This window comes from Phalacrocorax aristotelis, chromosome 26 (assembly GCF_949628215.1).
Source record: "Phalacrocorax aristotelis chromosome 26, bGulAri2.1, whole genome shotgun sequence".
Classification (NCBI taxonomy): Eukaryota; Metazoa; Chordata; class Aves; order Suliformes; family Phalacrocoracidae; genus Phalacrocorax; species Phalacrocorax aristotelis.
The window spans coordinates 2309070-2323863 of NC_134301.1; the positions used below are offsets into that span (position 1 = coordinate 2309070).

The 14794-nt window shown below is 56.7% G+C and overlaps 2 protein-coding genes across 6 annotated transcripts in view; one reads left to right on the plus strand and one right to left on the minus strand.

Moving 5' to 3' along the window:
• Positions 1 to 6729, plus strand: part of SCN8A (sodium voltage-gated channel alpha subunit 8) — a 59248-nt gene extending 52519 nt beyond the window's left edge. For all 5 annotated transcript variants that reach the window (XM_075075510.1, XM_075075507.1, XM_075075509.1 and 2 more), the window contains 2 exons: positions 702 to 972; positions 1903 to 6729. In XM_075075510.1, the coding sequence (XP_074931611.1) occupies positions 702 to 972; positions 1903 to 3050 (1419 nt within the window). In that variant the 3' untranslated portion in view covers positions 3051 to 6729. The remainder of the gene's footprint in view (positions 1 to 701; positions 973 to 1902) is intronic.
• Positions 6730 to 10469: 3740 nt separating this feature from the next.
• On the minus strand, positions 10470 to 11153 carry TMDD1 (transmembrane and death domain 1). The gene has a single exon (XM_075075633.1). The coding sequence runs from the start codon at positions 11151 to 11153 to the stop codon at positions 10470 to 10472; it is 684 nt and encodes a 227-aa protein (XP_074931734.1).
• Positions 11154 to 14794: the final 3641 nt, after the last annotated feature.

Genomic DNA, 14794 nt, shown 5'->3' on the forward strand with positions numbered 1-14794 from the left:
CATGTTCTTGTCATTATAATTCAGGTATCATCTGAGAAAGGTTAAAATGCTGCAGCTGTGGTTGATGTTAATCAGTTGGCTCACGTGAATCAGCAAAGCAACCTGAAAAGCCTGTCTGGCTGAGAGGCTATAGATGGAGAGTAGGAGGCCTCCTGGCATTACTGAGTGGGACCTGGGACAATTAGACAGCCTTGTGGATTGTATTGATCGAGACCTAAGCACATTTCCCTGCTTTCTGAAAGGCTTTGCATGTGGTATTGGGCGAGTCCCTTAGATACTGCTGTGGGTAAGGCATCCTGCTGCTCTGCCTGCTGCTGGAACTAGACCGCTGCCAGGATGCAGGAGAGGTAGTTGAAATCTACTTCAAGTACCCTGCAGGCAGAGGCACCGCTCAAGGCAGACCTGGCTGCTTTCTCCAGTTGTGAATGGAAGAGCATCACACTGCCTTTGGGCTCAACAAAGAGGAAGACATGCTGGTAATAGGGTCGTGGTGGCACGTTTGGGGTATAAATAATAGCATTTTCCTACCTTTTGCATAAAGAGATTGAACTGTGGCTAGAGATTGCCTTGAAAGCTTCATAAGATACTGCAAAAACGATGTCCTCATCCCTGTTTCCACCAACAGTGAAATAATTTGTTGACGAATGGTAGATTCTTGTTCAAACTCGTTTGGTCCATTGTCTCTCTCTCCTGTTGCACAGAACCGCATTCAAGGCGCTGTCTTTGACTTTGTTACTCAGCAAGCGTTTGACATAGTCATCATGATGCTCATTTGCCTCAACATGGTGACCATGATGGTGGAGACAGACACGCAAAGCAAGCAGATGGAGGACATCCTGTACTGGATCAACCTGGTGTTTGTCATCTTCTTCACCTGTGAGTGTGTGCTGAAGATGTTCGCCTTGCGGCACTATTATTTCACCATCGGGTGGAACATTTTTGACTTCGTGGTTGTGATTCTGTCCATCGTGGGTAAGTGCGACACCGGTTAGATAGAGGTCTGTGAGTGCTAGGCTGCCTTGGTGTTTGCAGAGTAGAGCGCATTCTTGTCTTTGAAGGGGATATACAGGTACCAGGACTTCTAGGTGCTCTTCTTGGCCTTGTGAAGAGACTGGGGCAGAATTTGGCAGCTTGAAGTCCTGACTAAAGCACCCTCCTCCCTCTGTTCTGGCATTCGTTTCCAGTTGTATGGAGTAAAACACTTGACAATTACTCTCCCTGTCTTTAAAACAGACGTTTTACTCACCTCATCAGAATGTTATAATGCTTACTAACCACTGAAAATAGCGTTGCAGTGCTTCCTACATCAGCATGTGATTTGCACTCTTGTATTCAGTTTGGTTGAATGTTAAATCAACCAGTTTCCTCCAACAGGGTTTTGATTTTTAGCAGCTAATCTGTAAAATATGTATAACCTCACAAATACAACCGGGTGACTCAGAATCCTTGGCTGGGTACAGCTCTGCCCAGGCACACTGACGAGACACCAACATTTAGAGACTGGCCTGCACTATAAAACTCAGACCCAGGTTTGTCTGCTGCTAGAAATAAGATGTATCCTACGTATTTTTTAGCGTCTTCAGAGTCCATAGTCTTGACTCCCATGACAGAGTTAGGCACCAAGAGCTAGACACCTCCAAGAAACAACTCACCCATCCTTATCCAGGTGGAACGAACCACTCTGCAGCTGTACCTCTCTCCCTCTCCATTGAGGAGAGCTACTTAGGGAGCCAGCGCAGCTAGCCAAGACTTAGCTGCCTGAAGGTGAGGCCCCTTGATCACAAACCTCCTTCGAAAAATCTGACCAAGGTGTTCTGTGCCCCCAGGCCCCCAAGTAGGTTCAGAAGCAGCAGCAGAGCGCCTGTCTCCATTGTCACACTTGTCCCTCCTCTTCTTCTGTAGGAATGTTCCTGGCTGAAATCATTGAGAAGTATTTTGTGTCGCCCACTCTCTTCCGAGTCATCCGACTGGCTCGCATTGGACGTATCCTGCGTTTGATCAAAGGAGCCAAAGGAATCCGCACCTTGCTTTTTGCCTTAATGATGTCCTTGCCTGCCTTGTTCAACATTGGCCTCTTGCTGTTCTTGGTCATGTTCATCTTCTCCATCTTTGGCATGTCAAACTTTGCCTACGTCAAGCATGAGGCCGGCATAGATGATATGTTCAACTTTGAGACCTTTGGCAACAGCATGATCTGCTTGTTCCAGATCACCACGTCAGCCGGGTGGGATGGCCTGCTGCTGCCGATCCTAAACCGGCCCCCAGACTGCGACCTAGACAAGGAGCACCCTGGGAGTGGTTTTAAGGGGGATTGTGGGAACCCTTCAGTGGGGATATTTTTCTTTGTGAGTTACATCATCATCTCCTTCCTGATCGTGGTCAACATGTACATTGCCATCATCCTGGAGAACTTCAGCGTGGCGACAGAGGAGAGCGCGGATCCGCTGAGCGAGGACGACTTTGAGACCTTCTACGAGATCTGGGAGAAATTCGACCCCGACGCCACACAGTTCATAGAGTACAGCAAGCTCGCAGACTTTGCTGATGCTTTGGAACATCCTCTCCGCGTCCCAAAACCCAACACCATTGAACTCATTGCCATGGACCTGCCTATGGTAAGTGGAGACAGGATCCACTGTTTAGACATCCTCTTTGCTTTCACCAAACGTGTCCTGGGGGACAGTGGAGAGCTGGATATACTGAGACAACAGATGGAGGAAAGATTTGTGGCATCCAACCCTTCCAAAGTGTCTTATGAGCCTATCACAACCACGCTGCGGCGTAAGCAGGAAGAAGTTTCAGCAGTGGTTATCCAGAGGGCTTACAGGGCTCGTTTAGCAAGGCGGGGCTTTATTAGCCGAAGGCCGGTCTCCGCAAAACTGGAGAACGGAGGAGCAAACAGGGAGAAAAAAGAAGGCACCCCATCTACTGCGTCTCTCCCGTCGTACGACAGTGTTACCAAACCTGAGAAGGAGAAACAGCAGCGGGCGGAGGAGGGAAGGCGAGAAAGAGCGAAAAGGCAAAAAGACGTCAGGGAATCCAAGTGTTGAGGCAAGATAATAGAATTGTACAAATTAAAATATTTGCAAGTGGAAAGATTGTTTACAAACTTCATGAAATATATCAATACAGAACAGCTGTGGAGACACTTACCTGAAGATCTTATACCAAACATAGTCTGCTTACTGTGTGACAGCGTTGCATCTAAAGCAGTGACCTACCACCTGTATAAAGGACCCTTGTAAACAAACATTTAAACACAAAAAAAGGAAAAAAATGGATTTTCTATTGTTCGGGCAGGTGGATACTGCATGTTCCACATCAGTCAATGCAACTTAGGACAAACAAGCAAAATAAACCACACACACACAGAAACAAAACCCGCTGCTGGGATTCATATATTTTCCAAAGCAGCCAAAAATGGATTTTATTTTCCCATTTTGTTGATTATTATTGAAAGAAAACCCAGAAGTCACAATGTTAAAGGGTTTGTTCATGCAAAACTAGATTTGCATTTAGTTAAGCAGGAAAAAAAAAAAAAAGGGGAAAAAAAGAAAAAAAAAGGAAAAAGTTAAAACAAGTAAAACAAAAAAAAAGGAAAATAGAAACAAACCACCCATTTAGCCCATGCCATTTAATTGTCATAGTTTATTTGATATTTATTATCTGCATTCTACTTTCTACATGGGCTTTACTTGGTTTGGGAGATGGGGTAATCGGGTACCTTCAGCCTGGAGCCAGCTCAGGCTGATTCCCCCCAAAAAAAGTGCTCGTTCAACGCATAGAACCGATTTGCATGATGGCATGCCGTGACCAGGAACCATGCATGAGGAACCATTAAACCACAAGGCACTCAGTAATCTGTCCACAGCGGTGTGTGAAGCCATAAATTCGAGGCACTCCACTGACTACCGTACACTGTATTCGGAGATTAACAATCCTCACGCCCTTCACCAGTACGTCCCAGTTCTTAGTGACCCTTAGAGACCTGCCAGTAGGAGAAATAAACAAAAACACACACACAAAAAAAAAAACCAACAAAAAGAAACAAGCGGATGAAATAATGGTGTGTGTATGTTTAACAACTTGTCTCTTTTTTTTCCATACAGCCATCTTTTTTGCACACTGAAATATAACAAAACTAAATGCTGCTCTGGACCTCGTCCGAGGGGAGGCGATAAGAACTGAGAATGGCTTGTTATACTTTGTCACTGTAAAACCAAAATCTAGGGCTTAAATACCGGTCAGTAAGTTCATTTGTATCCTGCAATATTTATCATCAATATTAATTATTATCCAGCCTCCATCCTGCAGCGTAGACACTTTTTTTTTTAAGAGATAAGTGCTAAAAACCGTAGCACGGTATCTCTACGGGTAGAAACTGGGGGAGCTTACCCAAAGCGATCCCAGTAGCGGGGCTGGGGGACCGGGGCCGGGACTCAGCGCCCCGTTGTCCCGCGGCCGTCGGGATTCCCGCTCCGCCCGGGACGCCGAGGCGCGGGCGGCTTTCCTTGGTACCGGTTGTGGCAGCTCTGCTCTGTGTCGCTGCGTGGGTTCTCGCGCTTCCGTAGCCACGAGGGGTTGGAACGCGCCGCAGCACAGGGCCGGCCGCGGCCCGCGGGGGGCGGGGGGCGGGGGAGAGCCGGCCCTCGGGTGCCTTCACGTTCTTCCCGTTCCTTACGCTTTCATAGAGTGGTGACTGAAACGGCCCCGCAGGTTGGGTAGGACTCGGAGCTACCTCTTGCCTAGTCGCGCTGCAGCAGTAAATAGCGCCGCAGAACCATCGCGAGCCAAGTCCAAGCGTTTCTTTTTCTCGATGACCAGACTGAGACATGCCCAGCTCCTGTTTCGTGGTGTCCTCATGACCAAGCCAGCTCTCAGCCACTGCGCTGGCTGAGGTGTTTTCTCTTCAGGGCCAGCGCGGGTCTTCGTAGAGGGTAGGTCCGCAGCGCCGGGGCTGCCTCCGCCGGCGGTTGGAAGGAGGAGCGAGGGGTCGGCAGCACCGCTGCTCCCCTCCCGGGGGGGCCTCGGCGCGTGGAGCAAGTTAAGGGTACCCAGAATAGCGGAAAGAACCGAGACCCGGGAACGTGATGGCAGGGTGAATCTCGGTTTGCATACTCTCACAGCCCGGAACATGACCGGAGTCGCTCACAGGACCGAAGCCGCGCAGGAAGCCATCCAGCAGCCATCTGTGCCGAGCCCGGCGGCCTCGCCGCGCAGCCTAGCCATCGCCATGTCAGCGGAGCACTCCTGCTGCCCCCAGGAACACAGCAAGGAACCTTTTCTATCCTGTCAGCTCTTGCCCCAGTTGCTCCTAGGATACGATGTATAGTAACACAGAACAACTACATACATATGTACAGGCTACGTTGTAAACAGCACAAAAAAAAAAAAAAAGAAAAAAAAGAAAGAATAGCTGAAAAGTGTGGTTGAACTTTTTAAGAGAATATTATAAATACTGTAATATATCATTTTATTTTATCGGCATGCCTTTTTGTAAATACAAAGAACTACAAAAATAATAGAATGGCTTCTGGCTTATGCCATTGTCCATGTTTATTTTTATTTTTTTAATATTTTTCTGTTTTCCTTAGGACTTTAGATAGCCAGTGAATGTCCCCCAAAGAAAAAAAAAAAAGACAAACAAAACCCTACCCCCTCCAACTAGGTTTAAAAAAAGGAAAAAAAGCTTTATTGCAAATGATCTTTGCAACAGCAAAAGTATATATTTTTTGGGTTCTGATGTGCAATAAGTTGACCACTTCTATGCAAGATTTGGCTAAACTGCGTAATTGTTCTTAAGCTGGGCTCTTGACTCGCAGGCGAAGCGTGGTACGTTTAGCGTTCGTGCTGGCAGGTTCATTAAGCTACTCGGTTACTTCAAAGTGAAAAGTCCCTATGTATAGATATTTATTTTTTTAACATTAGATCTGTCTTAAATGCGAGAGGCCGGTGGTATTGTCCGCTTTGCTGAGGAAGAACAGGAGCGAGTCGCTTCTTCGCCTGGTCGTTGGCTGGAGTCAGTCCCTCTGCTCAGCCGGCAGGTCCGTGGGGGGGTTGGGGTCGGTTCCTCCTCAGGCAGGTGCTTCCGTCGGCGCCGGCAGCAGCGGGGCCGCGTTGCCGCGCGCCGGCGCGGGCTGCGGCCGAGGACAGAGAGGACGCTTTGGTCAAGGAGCGTTGGGGCGGTCGTGCCGTACGCACCTCTCCAAACTCAGCGGCGCGCGGGGAGTTTGTAGTCCGGGTTCAGGGTTGTGGGACCAAGGCGAGGGTGGGGGTGTCAACGAAACGGGGGGAGCCAAACTCAAGACTACGACAAGTAGCTCTCTCCCCTCCCCCGCTTACGAAATCCTCCCTTCTGGGTTCATTTGTGACTGTTCTTCCGAGAGCCGAGGGGAAGCGCGAGCAAGAAATACCAATTCAAGCTGCTTTATTCACTTTTCCTGTTCACCTTTTTTTAAAATATAGAAGCCGATGTTGAACAAAACAAATCAAAATAAAACCGTGATGTTACATAGAGGCCACACCCGAGTTTGGATTATTTAATTTTCCGCCGCAAAAAAAAATTTAAAAAAATAAAATGTTAAAGCTGTAAAAGCTCAATAGCGAAGATTAGTGTATTAGAAACTGCATGGTGGCTCATCCTGATCTTACCCAACGTGATTAACAATTACGTTACTATAACCCAAAAGAAAATAAAATAAACGTTACCCTTTTCACCGTACAAGGTAAGGTTGTCTTGGTGTCCCAATTATTTGACTGGCTGCATTCTCCTTCCCCTCCAGCTCCTCTGGACTTCCTTCAGGCCTCTTCTAGAGTGGTTTTAGCTAAAGCATGCAGCGCGCGAAGCCACTTGCCGTAGAAGCTGTTGGAAGGGAGTTGAGCGCGTTGTTCGGTGCCGCGTCTCCGTGGGTGCCCGGCAGGCACGGCTCAGCCCTGCTCTCTGCCCCGAGCTGCCCGCGCCGGGGACCGATGCCGTCAGGGGTCCGTGTCCGCGCGGGGCTCCTGCCTCCGGGGCCGGGAGGTGCCCTGCGGCAGGGCGAGCTGGAGCCGCAGCGGCGGGAGCCGGACGCCTCCCTTGCCGCACGCAGGGAGGACGGCTTCGCTGCCGCTGCCCGCGCTGGACCTGCTCTGGCGAGGGAGGACTTCACGCTCCGGTGCCTAACCCGGAGCCCCCAAGCACTTGCGCTGAACGGCACTTAGGCACAGGAGCCAAAGCAGATCCAGAGCCACCAGCGAGCCCTTCCCCAGCGGCCGCCTGCCCTCGGCCATGCAACGTCAGGGCAGGTCGGGAGGCAGCAGCTCCCGTGCACGGACGGTGCTGGGGAGCCGCCGGCTGCAGCCCCTGCTTGGGCGCGTCGCTGCGGGAGCGCGCCTTCGCGGCCCCGTGCTCGCCCCGTGCTCAGCCTGCTTCCCCCAGCGCCGACACGTATCCGGCGGGGCCCGTGTGCGGTGACGAGGGCTGGTCAGTGGGGTCTCCCAAAGCACGGGGTCCTGCTGCTCCGTGCGGCCCTGGACCGGGGCTGCAGCCAGCCGTGAACACCCACCATCAGCCCATCGTCTTGTCCCGCTTCTCCTGCTTTTGACCCAAAGGTCTGAGCAGGGCAGGCGCTCAGGCGTTGCCTCTGCCTCCGAGGGCAGGATTTAACCTGAAGTTGTTGCAAGTCAACTAGCCAAGGTATCGCCTTGAAGTGATTTCTCCTATTAGAGTTTTGGTCCAATTTATTAATGAGTTTTGCTGCTTGGTTACGGCCAGCTAGCTCAGCAAACCACCGGCACTGCGAGACGTGGACCGCGGCCGTGCTGTCCTGCACCTCGGCGGGTCAATGTGCCACGCAAAGACGACACCGGTTTGAGATTTTAAAAACAATAAACATCCTTTCCCTGTTGCCAGTTTGCTGCATGTTGCAATTTTATAGAGATGCATGCGTGCGTGAGGTTGTCTCCTAGAGTCCCAGTGCAGCCTCATGCTCGGCACAGGGCACGGGGAAGGACTCCCGCCCGTCTCCTGTCCCAGTTCTACCCGCCGGTGAATTGGGTGTCTCGTTCCCTACCTCACAGGGGTGTTGTGAGGCTTAATTAGCGACCGAGTGTAACGCATGGAGAATCACAGGCACAGAACCGCTGCTGCAAACACCCGACCTGGCACAGCTCCGGCCGCCCGCCTCCCCGTCGGGGCCAGAGCTGGCTTCCCGCTTGGCAAAACCAGTTCACAGCACTGGGATTCTTCCCCCCGTGCTGTACTTGCTCCCCACTTGCGCTCCTAGGTTTTATTCTCTGTTCTGTTTTACATGAAGGAATGACGGGGGAGAAGGTGGCTGGGGAGGGAGGGAGGAGGACCGTGCTAAAACAGCGGGCTGGGAGCTTGATGGCTGAACTTTTGAGTTCCTTTGTACTGTACATCTTTTTACTTTGGAATTTGCAATAAAGGGGTACGTCCATCTTGTTTTAACAACCTCTCCTGGCTGCACTGTCGTTCTGTTACCTCTGCGCAGCAGCAACCGCCCTCCCCGCGGCCCTGGACATCCACCGCCCTCGGCTCAGGCAGGTCATTGCTTCTGGAGCAGAAACCAACAGCGGAGGCGACCCCTGCGGTGGCTTTACGAAGTCAGGCTGATCTGAAGCGTGGCCATCCAGATCCAGCCCCTGCCCTGAAGGAGCTGCTAAGCTGGGGGCCAAGTCACGGCTTTGAAACCCACATGGTCTCAACGCAAAGCTCACACCAGCCCAAGCAGGGCGTATTTAGGCTTTTTGTGCTTTGGGGAGGCCGAGTGCTAAATTGCATTAGGGGACGTATTCTGCTGCCGCCGCTCTGCGCATGCTTCCTTGCATCAGCCTGCCCCTGCAAACACGCACCACTCCGGGGAGATCTGCAACCCCCAAGCAGCATCTCGGGCCATCAGGGGACCATCCCTCCTTCCGCTCCAGAGTAAGCGCCGTTGTCCCTTACAGCTCTAACCCCATCAGACTCACAGCATCCTCCGAGCTCCGATCCCCCCATCCCTCCGAGCCGCTCCTCGGGCTCCCTGTGGCCGGGGCAGATGTGCCGCAGCGTGGGAGGGCGGCGCGGCAGATGGCAAAACAGCCTTTCCCCCCAGGAGCTGCGATCCCCACGGCGGGGCCGGCAGCAGCAGGAGCGGGCGGCCGCTGAGCCCTGACCTTCGGTTACGGCAGGAGCCGCCCCGAGAGGAGCATCTCTGTGCCAGGACCCGGCTGCGCCGGTGCTGCAGGAAACGGCCCTCTCTAAGGGCACTGGGTACAATTGCATTTAGGAAAAAAAAAATGTATTACGTAAATAGTCAACTGTTTCGCTCGCCTTTTAAAGCCACGCTCGAGTTATTTGCCCTTCCCTTTCTCCAGCGCTGGCATGCCACTGCTAGCTGGTTGGATTGATGCAAGCCATAACTTGATACCAAATACAGGCTTTAATTCTAATTACAGTGATGCAGATGGCTATAATCACATCCAAAGCACTCCTGGGCCCCACACGCCCCCCTCTTCACTGCGCTGGTTTGATTTCAGCGGCGGGGAGAGGCCGCCGACACTCCAGGACAGCCGAGATGCTGCGGCGGGGCCCAGGGATCCCCCCCAGGTGCAGCCGGGCCTGGCAGCATCCCCTGGGGACCTCCAGCTTCTGCAGTTTTAGGACTGTGCACACACAAAAAGCCAGCGAGGCACCTCAGCGCCATCTGCAAATGCTCGGATATTTGCTGGTTTCCCTGTGTGGCCGTTTTCTCCAGCGGGTCGCATCCTGCCCTCCCCGGCCCTATCAGCAGCACAAACCCCACCTGAGCCCCGCTGTAACGCACAGCCCGTGCCTTTGGGTTGCTTCACAGGAGTTCCTTGGCTAAGAAATGTAGAGAAAAAAACTAAACCTGCAATAAGAGACAGACCAAGATGGGAGTGAAGCCCCCAGACCGTCAGCAGCTCAGATGGCTCCTCGGCACATCCAGCTCCCACCTTCAGGAAAGCCAAGGATGTCATCCAGGACGATTCCAAGCAGCACAAAACTCCTCTTCCGCACCACCAAATCAGGCCACTGGTGTTATAATTAACCTCTCTCCCATGAATAATTAACCCCAGGTGCTGGCTTAGCATAATAACGCAGCAGAGAGGTTTTGTCCCCTCCCTGCCTGGGGTGGGGGGACGCCGGGAGTCAGGGACATCCCACGCTGGGGCACGTGGGGCTGCAGCGAGGCCGTGGCCATGGGGACTCTGCCCAGCTCCGTCCCTGCCATAGGGCACTCTGGCATCCGGGGACATGCCCAGCGCAGCCGGGGTCGTGGGGATGGCTGCTGGACGCCCAGCCCTGGATGCTCCAGCAGGACATGAGCCGAGGCTGGGACCCTCCCTGCCCAGAAGGACACACGGGGTCACTCCCTGGCTCTCAGCCCCTCCATGAGGCTTTATTGAGTCTCGTTTTCCCTCCAGCAGCTTCTGAGAGATGCTCCAGTTTGGGTGACGCCCCAATTTCAGGTAGCATCTGAGCCCAGTGTACAGCGGCAGGAGTACACGGCGGCCGCGGCGAAGAGGATGGAGGCGAGGAACCCCCCCAGGATGCCCGAGACCACAGGGCCGACCCAGCCCAGGAGGCTGCGGGTGTATGGGGGGGGCGGCCGCCTCTCGAAGCGCAGGTCCCCCAGGTCTCCAGCTGGGGCCCTCCTGCCCCGCACCCCACCGTGCCGCTCGCCCTCCAGCAGCAGGGAGGAGGTGAGGTGCTGCACGCTGCGGCTGTACTCCTCCACATTCTTTCGCAGCTCCAGGCTCCTGTCCTGGTTCAGGTTTTTCCCCAGCTCCCGGGCGATGTCGGGGCGCCCGATTTGGTGGAGGCCACGGGCCAGCCGGTCCCAGGTCGTCACCTCTCCCGCTGTCCCCAGCCAGTACCGTAGAGCCTCCGAGCATCCCGTGGGGCCATGCAGGTCCCGCCGGTGGCGGGAGCGGATGGGGTTGTTCTTCTCAGAGAGCTGCTCCAACTCCTGCTCCCCCAGGTCCTCGTCGGGCCCTGCCAGCCGCCCCTGGAGCTGGCGGCACTCGGAGGGGGACAGCAGCTCGGCAATGCGGCTCATGGTGTGACGGCCCACGTTGGCCGCCACCGTGTCATCACACCAGCCACCCACCGCCAGCAAGAGCAGGATGAGTCCCACGGGTGCCAGCATTGCTTGGGTGCATTGGGGTGGTCCAGGGTCACAGACACCCTCCTCCCCCCGCCCCAGTCTGACCTCACAAGCCTGCGCATTCCAGGGACGCTTTCCCTGTCCCCCCAGAGCATCGTCCCATGTCACCCCCCAGGACTCAGCATCTCCTGTCCGCACCGCTGTGCCCCAGCTCAGCCCCTCGCCTCCAGCAAGGCACCCCTCCCTGCCCAGTTCAGCCCATCTGAGCAGTCCGTTTGGGCACCAAACGCTCACAGAACGTGGACACGGGAACAAGTGGTCCCAGCAGAGCCAAATCAAAGGGCTGGAAATTTAATGCTGGGGCTTCAGGGCACCTGCACCACTGGTCTGTCCGTCTGTCCAGCCAGGCACAACAGCTTTTGCTTCTGCCATCCTGCCTGTGCCCACAGGACCCAGCTCGGCCGGGTCTGTCCGGGGTCAGCCGGTGCCGCCCCCCCATCCCTGCCGGCGCTTCTGCAGGAGCGGGGATGGCCGCTGCTCCCCTGGGAATTCTCCCCCACCCTCCTCCCACCTCCCCCAGGCCCCAGGGCAAAGGCAGCCGCTCCCCTTTCCCTCCCCAAGGAGGGGGTAGGGAGCCCCCGCACACCCTGCTGGGAACCTGCGTTTTTCCTCTCCCACCCCAAATCGATGGGGCAGAGTTTAACAGCAGCGCGTTTGCTCAGGGACCGGGTGAGGACCCCGTAACCACCAGGTGGCAATGCAGCCCCGGCCACGCACCGCCACGCGCCCGCTTTTTAATCAGGGTGCGGATAGAGCTGCGGTTTCCCCAGACCTCCCCGAAGAGCCCCAGCGCGGAGGCTCGGCCGTGGGGCTGCTCTGGGGCCGTGGTCGGTACCAGCGGCCGGAGGAAGCGGCCAGGACCAAAGAGCAGGAGAAGGGGCGATTCCCCAGCCGGGAGGTTGGCACGGGCTCACGTTGCGGGGCTCCATCCTATGTCGTTGCCTCTCCCAGCACCTGCTCCCTCCAAGCATCCTCCAAGCAGCAAAGCTGCCAGACCTGCCGGTGCCCGAGGGCCTCATCCTGCCACGAGGATTTTTAGGACCCCGATCAGGATGATTGTGGCGGGCAGCCCTGCTTCCAGGGGTGGAAAACCACAGCACTGCAGCTCTGGAAAGCATCCCATCTCCCCGGGAGGGCTAACAGGGATGGAGGGAAGGGGCCTGTGCAGCTCCTTTAGGAGCATAAATAAGGAGAAGATGGGAAACCACAGTCACAGAGCCCCAAACCCACCGAGCAAACACCTCCTGCTGCAGCTGCCTCGCCGGGGTGGGGTCTTGGGGTGAGGATGGGTCCTTGTCCCCTGTGCCAGGGTCTCAGCCCCCCAGCCCCACTTCGTGGGGACCCACAGGAGGGTTTTCCAGGAGTTTCTGCCTTGTTGAGAGCTGAACTGTAGCATCGAAGGGAGCCACCCAGGCTCCCTTGTAACCCCCTGGCTATGAGCCCAGCGCCCAACCCAAAAATGAACAAATTCTGCATGAAAACACCAAACCCAGGGGGGGACAGCAGCTGTCACACGGGCTTTTCTAATGAGACCACTTTTTCCTTAATACCCTATTAAAGCTCTCAACAGAAGGTAACTGTTAAACATACAAACCCCTGCTCTGCTCCTGCTGCCACGTGAAGGTGGGTCCCTTCTCCCGCGGCCCCGGTGGGAGAAGCAGCACCGACCACACGGTCCCAGATGGCTTTTGCCAGCCCCATGGTGTTCAATTTTGCACCGATGACAAGGATTTTTAACCCTAAGGATGCCAGATTTCGGGACTAACACCACTGCTGCCCCTCTGGAAATGCTCCTGCCCACCCTCGCTGCCAAAAGGTTTGGGAGCACCTTGCAGGGAGGTCTAGGCAGCACCGGGAGAGTCCATGGGGGAGCCGGGACCATCCCTCAGGTCTCCCCAGGAGGAAAACGCAGTCAGGGCAGAGGCACCAGGCTGCCAGGGAAGGAGGAAAGGCCTGTGCGTGTCCCACCGTCCCGGCGAAGGGGCCAAGCGGCACGTGTGGCCAGGCTGGGGAGGAATGCCAGGAATGCCGGCACCATTACGCCAGCGTGTCCCGCACAGGATTTGGCCTGGATTTGGGGAGAGCAGGCAGGTTTCACAAGTTTTGTGGAATTGAGTCTCCGAAAGGTCAGAGTCCAGCTGCAAATTCATTTTAATAACCTGAGATGCTGGGAAGCACCTGCCTTGCCTCCCTGTGCCGGCACATCCCAGCCAGGGCCAGCCCGTGGCCAAGGCTGGCGTTGTCCCAGGCGGGGTAACCAGCTCGGATGCTGCGGCGACCCCGGGCGAGGGGCTCCCCATCATCCCGCTGCCACGGGGCTTTGCTCACAGGTGGAGACCCCGCGCTGGCCGCCGCCGGGCTCTGCAACAAAAACAAGCAGCGCCGGCCGCTGCCGGACCAAGAGGCCCCTCAAAGCCAAGCCTGGCCCGGTGCTGCCCGCGGCGAACCCCAAACCTCGCCCCGGCACCGCGGGGCCGAACAAAGCGACGCGGCGAAGCGCCAGCAGCATCCGCGGGGCTCGGGAGCGGGGACGCGCACGGCGGCCCTTGCAGCAGGTGGAGAGGAGCCGAGCCGCCCTTTGCTGGAGGAGGAGGAGGGAGCCTTCCTCCCGTTTCCCCAGCTCGTGACTCCGCAGCCCTTCCACCAAGTAATTTATTCATAGCGCAGTAACCTCAGGGGTCCCGATAAAAGGCCGGAGCTGCCGCATTGTTCCGGATGCGCCAGCGCCGGCACAAAGGCTCCGGGCTCCTCCCGGCCACCGGCCGGGGATGCCACCGCGCCCCCTCCCATACGGGGGGCTACGGCGCCCGATTCCTCGCCCTCCCACCCACTGAAACACCCTGAAGCCACCACACTAATTGCCACAATTATTTCTGCTCTGGGCCGCAGGGCCCCTCTCCGGCGGGCCGCTATCGCTAACGGGCTTAACCCGGAGCTGGGGGCAGAGGCAGAACCCGGGGGGAGAGCGTGGGGTGCCTTTAGCGGCCCGGCCGAGGGGCTTGAGAAGACACACAAACGAGCAGCCGTGGGCTGGGAGCTGCTTCTCCCCTCGCTTCTACTCGTAACAGCGGCAAAAGGCAAAAAACTCCATCGCTGTGGCACGGCCAGGGGCCCGCCGGGATGGAGGGAGGCAGCTGCGGTCCCCGGCGTCCCCTCCCGTGGGGACACGGCGACAGCGGCGGGGCAGAGCTCGGCCACCGAGCGGGCGCTCGGCTCCGCGCCAGCGGCGGAGCTACAGGGGGCGCCGGCAGGCTTGGGTGGCTGCGGACCCGCGGCGGGGGAGGCGGGGAACGGTGCGGGGGGGGCATCGGAGCGGGGGGGCGGGGGGGGGCATCGGCAGCCGGGGGGGCAGGGGGGAGCATCGGCAGCCGGGGGGGCGGGGGGGGGGGCATCGGCAGCCGGGGGGGCGGGGGGGGGGGCATCGGCAGCCGGGGGGGAGGGGGGGGAGCATCGGCAGCGGGGGGGCGGGGGGGGGGGCATCGGCAGCGGGGGGGGGCGGGGGGGAGCATCGGCAGCGGGGGGGCGGGGGGGGCATCGGCAGCGGGGGGGGGCGGGGGGGAGCATCGGCAGCCGGGGGGGGCGGGGGGGGGCATCGGCAGGGGTCCCCCACTGCACGCTCACAG

Bases quoted from the DNA above. Each gene is read 5' to 3' on its own strand.
- TMDD1 (XM_075075633.1), bottom strand. From the start codon at position 11,153: ATGCTGGCACCCGTGGGACTCATCCTGCTCTTGCTGGCGGTGGGTGGC.